At 56.1% G+C, this 10,992-nt stretch overlaps 1 protein-coding gene across 1 annotated transcript; it reads left to right on the top strand.

The window, feature by feature from the left end:
- Nucleotides 1–220: 220 nt before the first annotated feature.
- Nucleotides 221–4,384, top strand: IRF2BPL (interferon regulatory factor 2 binding protein like). The gene has a single exon (XM_028098480.2). The coding sequence runs from the start codon at nucleotides 1,173–1,175 to the stop codon at nucleotides 3,537–3,539; it is 2,367 nt and encodes a 788-aa protein (XP_027954281.1). The 5' UTR covers nucleotides 221–1,172; the 3' UTR covers nucleotides 3,540–4,384.
- Nucleotides 4,385–10,992: the final 6,608 nt, after the last annotated feature.

Raw genomic sequence — 10,992 nt, forward strand, 5'->3', positions numbered from 1 at the left:
AGTCCAGGACGTCCAGCATTAGCTCGCAGGGCCTCAGCTGTTGTACACACACGGTGGGGGGGGGGAGGGGAAGGCGGAGGCGCGGGGGCGGGGCCGACTGGGAGGAATCTGGGCGTCCTGCCGCGCATGCGCCTTTCCTGAGCAACAAGTGGGCTCCACAGACAGAGGAAGTGTAAAGGGGAGGGAGGGGGGAGAACTGGTGCAGAGCATGGCGGTGACGTCAGCGCTCCGCCCGGGCGGCATCCCGCGCGGCCAAGCCGGGGACAGCGCGAGCCGCAGCGCGAGCGGGAGCGCCGAGACGCGCCTCCGGAACGTAGAGTAACAATCACAACCCCACATTCCGGGCGAGTGCGAGCGGGAAGGGATGCGACCCGGGCCGAGGCGCCGCGCGAGCGCCCTGCAGCCAACGTGAGCGCCGCCAGCCGCGGCGGCCCGGGCGCCGGCCAGGCCTGCGGGCGGCCGGAGCCTGTGTGCGCGCGCTCCTCTCCTCTGCTCTCGTGCGTCCTGGAAGCAGTGGCCGCGGCGGCTCCCTCCGGCCGTGCAAACCCAGCCGCCGCCAGCGGAACGGCCGACGCTGCGGAGGGGAGAAGCTCCTCTCGCCTGCCACCCCCTCCCAACCCCCGGCCCTCCGGGGAAGCGGCGACTTCAGCAAGATTGGACCCGGGCACCGGGTGGCACTGAACCCTCTAGCCTTCGCCCCAGGGAGCCTGGCGGGGAGAGGACGCAGCTCGTAGGGGGGCCCCCAGGGGAAAGGAAGAGACAGCCCCTTTCGAGCTTCCAAGCACCAGCCACTCCGGGGAGGGGGCCAAGAGCCAACGGCGGCCAGCACCCGGCACCCTCGCCCCCTCCCCTCGGGCCCGGAGCTTCCAGCCCGGGTCCGCGGCACCAGGAAGAAGGCTCCTGAGCTCCCCTCCCGACGACACAGCCGCAGTAGGAGGTGGGGGCGAGGAGCGGGCTGAACTCGTCCACCGCCCCGGCGGTGGAGCCCCCGCGGAGAGGCGCTGCGCCGGGCGGTGGAGACTCGCGCTCCCTCCAGCCCCTGGGGCAGAACTTTCTCGCCCCCCCTTCCTCCCCCGCAGCCGGACTCCCTCCCCAGCCGGCCAGTCCTCCCGGAGGAGAAGGCGCGGCGGAGACAGCCTGGGCGGGGGCCTACCTTCCCCAGGGCCGGCATCATGTCGGCGGCGCAGGTGTCCTCGTCCCGGAGACAGTCTTGCTACCTGTGCGACCTGCCCCGCATGCCCTGGGCCATGATCTGGGACTTCTCGGAACCCGTATGCCGCGGTTGCGTCAACTACGAGGGCGCCGATCGCATCGAGTTCGTGATCGAGACCGCGCGCCAGCTGAAGCGGGCGCACGGCTGCTTTCAGGACGGCCGCTCCCCCGGGCCGCCGCCGCCCGTCGGGGTCAAGACGGTGGCCCTGTCGGCTAAGGAGGCGGCGGCGGCTGCAGCGGCCGCCGCCGCCGCCGCACAGCAGCAGCAACAGCAGCAGCAGCAGCAGCAGCAGCAACAGCAGCAGCAGCAACAACAGCTCAACCACGTCGATGGCTCCAGCAAGCCCGCTGTGCTGGCGGCCCCGTCCGGCCTGGAGCGCTATGGCCTGAGCGCTGCCGCCGCCGCCGCCGCCGCCGCCGCCGCCGCAGTTGAGCAGCGCAGCCGCTTCGAGTACCCGCCACCGCCGGTGAGCCTGGGAAGCAGCAGCCACGCGGCGCGGCTGCCCAACGGCCTGGGGGGCCCCAATGGCTTCCCCAAGCCGACACCGGAGGAGGGACCCCCGGAGTTGAACCGCCAGAGCCCCAACTCATCTTCAGCCGCGGCGTCAGTGGCATCTCGGCGCGGGACGCACGGTGGGCTGGTGACGGGGCTGCCCAACCCGGGGGGTGGTGGAGGCCCCCAGCTCACGGTGCCCCCCAACCTGCTGCCGCAGACGCTACTTAACGGCCCGGCCAGTGCCGCCGTGCTGCCCCCACCGCCGCCCCACGGCCTGGGCAGCCGTGGGCCCCCGACGCCCGCGCCCCCAGGGGCGCCCGGGGGCCCCGCTTGTCTTGGAGGCGCCCCGGGCGTATCAACCGCGTCGTCCTCGGCGTCGTCTTCGACCTCGTCGTCAGTGGCGGAGGTGGGTGTGGGTGCTGGCGGCAAAAGGCCCGGCTCGGTCTCGAGCACAGACCAGGAGCGCGAGCTGAAGGAGAAGCAGCGGAACGCCGAGGCCCTAGCCGAGCTGAGCGAGAGCCTGCGCAACCGCGCGGAGGAGTGGGCCAACAAGCCCAAGATGGTCCGCGACACGCTGCTCACGCTGGCCGGCTGCACGCCCTACGAGGTGCGTTTCAAGAAGGACCACTCGCTGCTGGGCCGCGTCTTCGCTTTCGATGCTGTCTCCAAGCCCGGCATGGACTACGAGTTGAAGCTGTTCATTGAGTACCCCACGGGCTCAGGCAACGTGTACTCCAGCGCATCTGGTGTGGCCAAGCAGATGTACCAGGACTGTATGAAGGACTTCGGCCGGGGTCTCTCCTCCGGCTTCAAGTACCTGGAGTACGAGAAGAAGCACGGCTCTGGGGACTGGCGCCTACTCGGAGACCTGCTGCCTGAGGCCGTGCGCTTCTTCAAGGAGGGCGTGCCTGGCGCCGACATGCTGCCCCAGCCCTACCTGGACGCCAGCTGCCCCATGCTGCCCACGGCGCTGGTGAGTCTGAGCCGCGCCCCCAGCGCGCCCCCGGGTACCGGGGCCCTGCCGCCCGCCACCCCTTCGGGCCGGGGCACAGCCGCCAGCCTTCGCAAGAGGAAGGCGTCCCCCGAGCCCCCGGACTCCGCCGAGGGCGCCCTAAAACTGGGCGAGGAGCAGCAGAGGCAGCAGTGGATGGCGAACCAGAGCGAGGCACTAAAGCTCACCATGTCGGCCGGGGGCTTTGCGGCGCCGGGCCATGCCGCCGGGGGTCCGCCCCCACCGCCTCCGCCCCTGGGACCGCATTCCAACCGGACCACGCCGCCCGAGTCAGCCCCTCAGAACGGCCCGTCCCCCATGGCCGCCCTCATGTCGGTGGCGGACACTCTGGGCACGGCGCACTCCCCCAAGGACGGCAGTTCCGTGCACTCCACCACTGCGTCCGCGAGGCGCAACAGCAGCAGCCCGGTGTCGCCGGCCTCCGTGCCCGGGCAGCGCCGCTTGGCATCACGGAACGGGGACCTGAATTTACAGGTGGCGCCCCCGCCGCCTAGCACCCACCCGGGCATGGACCAAGTGCACCCCCAAAACATTCCGGATTCCCCTATGGCCAACAGCGGGCCCCTCTGCTGTACCATTTGCCACGAACGTTTGGAGGACACGCATTTCGTTCAGTGCCCATCCGTCCCCAGCCACAAATTCTGTTTCCCTTGCTCTAGAGAGAGTATCAAGGCCCAGGGGGCCACCGGCGAGGTGTACTGCCCCAGCGGAGAGAAATGCCCCCTGGTTGGGTCGAATGTACCTTGGGCCTTCATGCAGGGCGAAATCGCAACGATCTTAGCTGGAGATGTTAAAGTGAAAAAGGAGAGAGACCCTTGAACCACAAGACCGCCACCTCCTCTGCCCCTGACCAGCTCCTCTCCGATCCAGAGGGCCCCTCCCCCACCCGCAGCGACCCTCCCTTCCCTCACTCCCAAGATGTAGAATTGTGAATATAACAAACTGCAAAAAGTTAGTCTTATGTATAGACATTATTTTCGTCGTATGTTTCTATATTTTGAAACAAAAGGTATGTAACTTCTTCATTTGAAGGATAAGCTGGTTTGTGTTAAGCAGTATAATATTGGTTGGGTCATTTGCATCATTTCGTTAGCATTTATTTGGTGGCAGAGTGTTTGCCTAGGTACAGAATTAATAGCCCTTAGCAACGACTGCTGCTGGTGTGTATTTTTGTAAATGTTATGCACTCTCTGAAAGGAAAAAAAAAACACACAAAAGAAAATGACTTTTTTTTTTTTTTTTTGCCAAGGCCAGTGTTGCTGCCTAAAAAAAAAAAAAAAGATGCTATAAAATGGTGAAAGCTTCTTTCTAAACAGCCCCAAGAGTTGAAGTCTTCACTTTATTTTGTTCCATTTTGTTCTGTTTTGTTTGTTTTTCTGTTTCGTTTGCAAAATGGCAAGGGGGGGTGTCGGGGGGGTGGGGTGTTTTTTGTTGCAAGTTTGTGAGGGAAAATGTTTTGGTTTGTTTCTACTGACCTGAATGTGTTGGATCTTCACGTGTTGTTTTGTTTTTGCTTTATTGATGCACGGATGCTTTTGAACAGTAGAGCGAAATGCTAGACATGGGGAACTGCTCTGTTTGTCCTTTATACATTTCTGTAGTTAACAGAACACTGTAATGTGCCTTGGAGCTTAGTAACTTGTAATAAATTCAATTGATATTAATTCTGCCCCGAGTCAGCAAGTGTGTTTTTCTAGAGCTAAGGCCACATAGTTCCAACATAGGGGACAGCTTCCCTACCAACATACAACATAAATGCTGGTACCGCTGCAAATCCTTCCAAGAAGGTGGCATCTGTGGAAGGCCTTGTGCTGGGGGACTGCCCCTCCCCTGGCAATTTACATTCACCTCTTGGGGCGGGACAGTTGCTGACTAAGCAATTTCTATTTACTCTTCTGCATCTCTATTTTGCCCGATGAGCACCCCAGCTGCAAATGGCATTGTCAGGAACCCACCCTGTGGCCTCAAGTGTGTGCTGATCCACAGTGCAACTGTGACTTGTGCAGGTGGGAAAAACAGAACAACAACAAAAAAACTAGGATGCTTTGCCTCTTCGATGTGGCAGAAATCACGCTTGCTGCACAGATAAAGCAAAAACACCGCAGAGCTGGGAGCCGTCAGTGGAGGCAGGCGGGGTGTGGGCACCAGGGGAACAAATGTATGTTTCCAGGAGGGCCAGGAGAGTTGCCAGCAGCTTCCGGCTAATGCATTGGAAAAGCAGTGCCACCTCGTTCATCACTCATTTTCTCCCCCCACCCCCTTTATGATAAGTATTTCTAAAGGCAGGACGCTTCGCTGGTCTGAAGATGATTGTGGGGAATGGGGGAAGAGAGAAAAAAGCCAAACCCAGTTCCCAAGGTAAAGGTCACTTATGACACCAAGTGAAACCCATTCCCACCGGTGAAGAAATTCAAGTAGTCGTCTCGTCAACTTTCGGGTGGCATTTGTGAGGTACAGAGGGGTAGGGAAGGGGACCAGGACTGGAATGTCCGTAAGAGCTCTGAGCCCCCTTGGCTGAGACCAGACTGGAGCTCTCCCAGAGCTAGGGCAAGGCAAACAAACCTGGCTTGGACCTTGTACTTTGTGGGAGGCAAATGGAAGAGAGTAGAAAACAGGAGAGGGGTAGCAAAACAAAACCTATCTGAAATTCATTCCTTGGCACACCTGGACTCTGGGGTGGAGGGGGCATGCTGGGCCAGGACAGTCCCCATCAAAGTGACGAATAAGCCAATAAGGGGAGAGACTTGGTGCCTCACCCCAGTCCATCAAAGAGGGCGCAGGAGCAGGAGGATAGTGAGGTGGGTATGGGTGCAGGCATGTTTGGGGAAAAGCAAATCACTGGTTAACCCAGAACACCGGTGTGGAGGTTGGGTTGGTGTTGGGACTCGCTGTTAATAACACCCTTTTAGTTTCTGTTCCTGCTTAGCCACCACCATCATTGAAGTAGTGGAGACCATGATTCCGTGTGTGTGTGTGTGTGTGTGTGTATGTGTGTGTGTGTGTGTGTGTTGGGGGTGTGGATAACTGGCAATTGATGGATCTGCTGCAGCCTCTTAATCCTGGTACATGGGAGGTGCCTGTCTCACCTCTTTAAGAATCTCCCCACATATAAATAGATATGCGTGTCAGCTTCCTGCAAATGTGTCCGTGCATTTTCATCTGCTGCCAAGTGTTGTATTGGTGCTTATGAGTCATGAAACCTATTTTCATCCTCAGGGGTAATTAACTTAGGGGTGATAATGCATAGCAGACTGTAGGAAGAGTTAATTCTAAAACCCATCCTTGCCTGGCTACCAATCACGCATTTCACTTAAAGGTCTGGGTTGGCTTTTCTCATAAGCTCATTAATAAAAACTAAGCATGTTTCGCCTGGAAGATCCTCTTAGGTGCTCCCAACCCCCACTCCCAGCACACACACTCTTAAAATGGGTAAAGCTCAGCAGCCTGAGAATACAGAGATAGAGTGTCATGGGTGTAATTTAACCACCATTGAATGAAGAAGGAGCCGCGGGGGCCGCCGCAGCACTGAACTGCGCATGTGAACCCTGATGTGTGGATTACCTGTCCGGATGCGGACCCTGCGAGTCCTGTCCAGTGGCTCCGCGTGGGAGTCGGTCCTGTTACCTGTCTCTGTGGGCACCTCTGCTGCTGGGGGCCTGCCACTGTGTCTTCATTGCTGGCGTATTATGTTCAGGAACTTTTAGGATTACAAGAGCCTTGCTTTAGTGCACATAGGTAGGAAAGGGGCCTGTCGCGAGGAGCTGAGAATGGTGTAGTTGCTCCCCCTTCTTGTTGCTGGTGCATTATCAGCAGGAGAGGCAGTAGCTGTAATAATGAGGCATCCAGCAAAGGCGGCCAGTTTGGCTTTCACTAAGGAAGGCTGCCTTGATGAGGCCTGGGGGAGAGGAGAGGGGGAGTGGGAGGGAGAGTGAGGGTTGGGTGGAACTCAGGCTGGAAGTGAATTATAATGGCACAGTTAATTAAAGTTTACCATAGCCAGGGGCCATTTGTTAAATGGCGGCTCTCCCTTCTCTTTTTTGGAACCATGTGACCTTTCTCTTTGCTCTGCCCCATTCAGATGTCTGGTTGTCTTAACCGGTCTTGCTCTGATCCCCCAGCTAGATTCCCCCTTCCCCAGAGCTTTCCTTATTGCACGCCTAGGAAGCATTTTCTTCTCCGGCACGTGAGGATTCTTACGGAGTCAGAGATTCAACAGAGTCAGAGATTCAGACGGAGATCTCTGGATGAGCCTAGGTTTCTTCACTGCCCCTGGATGGATCTCCCCAACTCCTCCACTTCTCATGCATCTCACTCCCTTCCCCCACAGAGCCAAGGTGGCCAACTTTCAATGATCCATATTCTATTTATTTATACGGATTGTTTGTACAACTAATGCAAGCTGAATGTTTCTTTTGGTGGGCACAGGGGTCAGATAAGGAGGGTTTTGAGAGAATGGGCTGATGGGGATCATTTTTTGACCTTGATCTCTGAAGACTGCACCATAGGAGAGGGCCACTGTGTCCTGCATTGGCATATGAACCCGCTCAGCTCATGTGGGCATGCATGCCTACGCTATCAAATGTGAGATTCGTGGGTGCATTTTCACGTGCATCCAGCCCAGCCTGTTAATGTAATGACTACTGAAATCCACTTCTGTTTTCTCTCATACTTTATCAAATCAAGGAAACGAGACCTGGGAAATGACCTTACGGTCATCTAGTGAAGTGCTTTCTAAACCTTTCTGAGGTCAGAGACACCGTACAAAAATCTGATAAAGATTATGGATCCTTCCCCAGAAAGTACAGGTGCCCTCACACACATGGATTTGCATATATTTCCTTTCCTTTCTAATATCAATTTTACATATTTATTTTTCAATAGATAAAACATTTCTTTGCTTCAAAGTTCAGAAGGTGCAAAGGGGAATACAGCACTGTAAGGACTTTTTGGAGCTACTGGCCCCTCTGTCTCCCAGTTCCCTTCTAGGATGCCACCAGTGTTACTCGAGTTTTAAAGGAGTCTGTGCACATCTAAAGCCCAGCCACAGAACCTGAGATGGGAGCTTAGGTCTAGTCTACCTACTTCATAGATATGAGGCTGCCAAGGCATAGAGAGGGAGAGTAAATTGCCTATGGTCACACAGTGGCAGAACCTGGGCTAGGTCCCTGTTAAGGAACAGCTCTAATGGACATTTTCTAAAAAAAAAAAAAAAAAAATTAAGGACACTTGGCTTAACTGAAACAGTGTACGAGAAAAGGTGATGATGGGGTGGGCGAAGGAGTGTGAGTGCCTGGCGGGGAGGGCTCAGTGTTTTCACTAACTCTTAGGGGACTAGGAGCAAGCATTTGTCCCTTGGTCTCTTGGAGCCATTCCACTTGGGGATGGGGATGTTCAGAGAAGTTTCTAGGTTTCTGGCTGTAAATGTGAGGGGAATCTGAATCAGTGGAGTCTTAACCTTTAAGCTGTGGATCTTCACGCCACCTCCCCCTTTGCGGATCAGAAACTTCTGAGGAGTTACTGATAAGCAACCATCTGGGTATAGAAGTAAATAGGGAGAGAGAAAGATCAAGCAGGACTCCTCCTGCTTTCCCTTGAGCTAGTTTGGGGCTTCTCTCCTCTCTCCCCATCACCCTGCTCTGCCTGGCCCTCTCTTCCTGCTGACAAAGAGGGAACCGAAGGAGACAAGAGGCACCCCACCCGTGGCGCCATGTGCTGGGTAGATGCACATGAGGCCATCCAAGCTTTAGGCCAGCCTAGGAGGAGGGTGTGATGACTCCCATTTACAGGTGTGCTAGCTGAGCTCAGAGAGGTTAAATATACAAGGCCATCTCTGTTATGGAATTCAAGTCCAGGGCAGCCTAGATCCTGGACTCTATCCCCGGGACTCCTAGGTTGTTCCACTCAAAAGGCCTCTGACTTCCAACCCTTAGGGCCTAGGAAATCCAGGCTCAGAGCTTATGTCTCAACCCTCAGCCCTCTTTCATCTTCCAGAGCCTCACTGTAAGCCTGGCCAGTGCCAGTGAGCAAGACTGCGCACGGGTGGGGCTGTCGGGAAACGCCCCCTAGGAGAGGGACCCTGCGCTGAGCACAGGGAGTCTGTCTCTCTCTCCCTCTGCCCCTCCCCCCACTTGGACTCTCTCGCTAAATAAATAAATTAAATCTTAAAAAAAAAAAAGAATGAGCCCACCTCTGTCCAGCTTTGACTGAATAGAGAGGTGGGCAGGAAGCAAATGAGGGTTCTAATTTCTAAGGCACGCTGCTTCTCTGGGGAGCATCAGCCTCATGAGTCACCATTTTCTCTGGCACTCTTGCTTGTTTTAGGGGACAAGAAGTGGCAATGAACCCGGCCTGGTTGTCCTGTCTCGTTGGGGTCACAGATGTGCATTCACCCCCTATAAGAGACTGTGTGCAGTCTGTATGCAGTCTGTGTTTAGTCTTGGGGTTTGATCCAGGAAAACTTACCTTTCTGTGAGCGCCATAATGTGGACCCCCAACTGATGGGTCCCCGGTCCAGGCTAGACTCAAGAGAAGTGTCCCAGCCTCCCATCGGGTCCCCTGTTGGCTGCAGCCTCTGCTCACTCTAGGCCATGGCTCTGTAGCAGTCAATTCCTGAGCATGTCACATCCTTGCTTAGAAACATCCCTTGGCTCCCTGTTGCCCTACAGGATAAAGTCCAAATCCTTGGCTCCACCATTTCCTTCTGCCAGGGGTAGGGTATTTTAATTTTTAAGAAGATATTACAGGGGTGCCTAGGTGGCTCAGTCAGTTAAGCATCTGCCTTCAGCTCGGGTCATGGTCCCAGGGTCTTGGGATGGAGCCCCATATCAGGCTCCCTGCTCTGAGGGGAATCTGCTTCTTCCTTTCCCTCTGCCCCCCACTTGTGCTTTCTCTCTCTCTAGTGCTCTCTCTCTCAGATAAATAAATGAAATCTTTAAAAAAAGATATTACATATATATGGTTTAAAAAGAAAATCAGGGGCGTCTGGGTGGCTCAGTCATTAAGTGTCTGCCTTCAGCTCAGGTCATGATCCCAGGGTCCTGGGATAGAGCCCCACATTGGGCTCCAGCCCCACATCGGGCTCCCTGCTCCGCGGGAGGCCTGCTTCTCCCTCTCCCACTCCCCCTGCTTGTGCTCCTGCTCTCGCTACCTCTCTCTCTGTCAAATAAATAAATAAAATCTTAAAAAAAATTTTTTTAAAAATAAAAAGAAAATCAAACGGCATGAAAAGACAGTGAGAAGTTGGTCAGTCTCCTTCCAATTCCACGTCTTCAGTACCCCTCTCCCAAGGGAAGAACTGCCGGCAGTTATTTGGGGTATACTTTTGGTATTAGGTGCACAAAGAAGCTTAAGTTTATAATATATATCTCCTGGGGATAGGTACTAGGACAAGCCAAAGACAAGAAGGAAGGTCTAAGGCTAGGAAATGGACTTGGGTCAGAGCCCCAGGCTGGGTCTGGGGTATCTCCTGGCCCCCTAGCTAAGGATTAGCTGTTATTCCTCATAGGCTCCTGGACAAAGGGTGTGTGTGTGTGTGTGCGCGCGCGCGCGCGCGCGCCCGTGTGTGTCCTCGGCCCACACACAGGACACCTGCATCACTGTGGTGTGTTGGGCTCCTTAAGTGAGCCCCTGTGTGGTTTAGGGGGTTCTCGGGAGGGAATGGGGATGGGGAGAGGTCGGGCAGTGGCCTCCGAGGCCAGGTCTCCCCCACAGTGTCCAGAGCCTTTCTCCTCAATAGCTGCATCCCCTTCCGGTCCCAGCACCCACGACAGACAGCTTGGTGAAGCTGGCAGAATTGCTTCCCTAGGTGACAGACCAGGAACCTGTGACTAAAGGAAAGAGCAAGGGAGGAACATTATTGAGTGTAACCTTTGGAGCTGACAGCGGGTCAGGCATTGTCATTTACAATTCTCTTTTATTACGGCCGCTTGTTGCTATCACTCTCCCATGACAGGAAAATACCCACAGGAGGTACTGCTATTGCCCCCATTTTCCAGACAAGATAACCGAAGCACAGAGCAGTAAACACCTCAGCCCTGCTGGCCTCACTCCTGCAGGTGATTCACACGCTCCCCTCGGCCCGGCTCCCACACCTCCCTCTGCACGAGCGCAAAGCCTTCCAGGGAGGCCGGGGTTCTGCTGCGAGGAGGGAGGAGCGGGCATCTGAGAGTCGGGCCTTGGGTTAGTGGCTCAGGAGCCGCAGTGCCAGGGGGTCCAGCTGCCGCCCAGCACAGATCTGGGGCGCTGGGGCGACGCTGGTGGCCAGCACCCCGGG

This window comes from Eumetopias jubatus, unplaced genomic scaffold (assembly GCF_037043125.1).
Source record: "Eumetopias jubatus isolate StellerSeaLion01/CBP00866 unplaced genomic scaffold, mEumJub1_p1.0 scaffold_7, whole genome shotgun sequence".
Taxonomy (NCBI): Eukaryota; Metazoa; Chordata; class Mammalia; order Carnivora; family Otariidae; genus Eumetopias; species Eumetopias jubatus.

Coding starts and splice junctions, on each gene's coding strand:
- IRF2BPL (XM_028098480.2), top strand. CDS start 1,173: ATGTCGGCGGCGCAGGTGTCCTCGTCCCGGAGACAGTCTTGCTACCTG.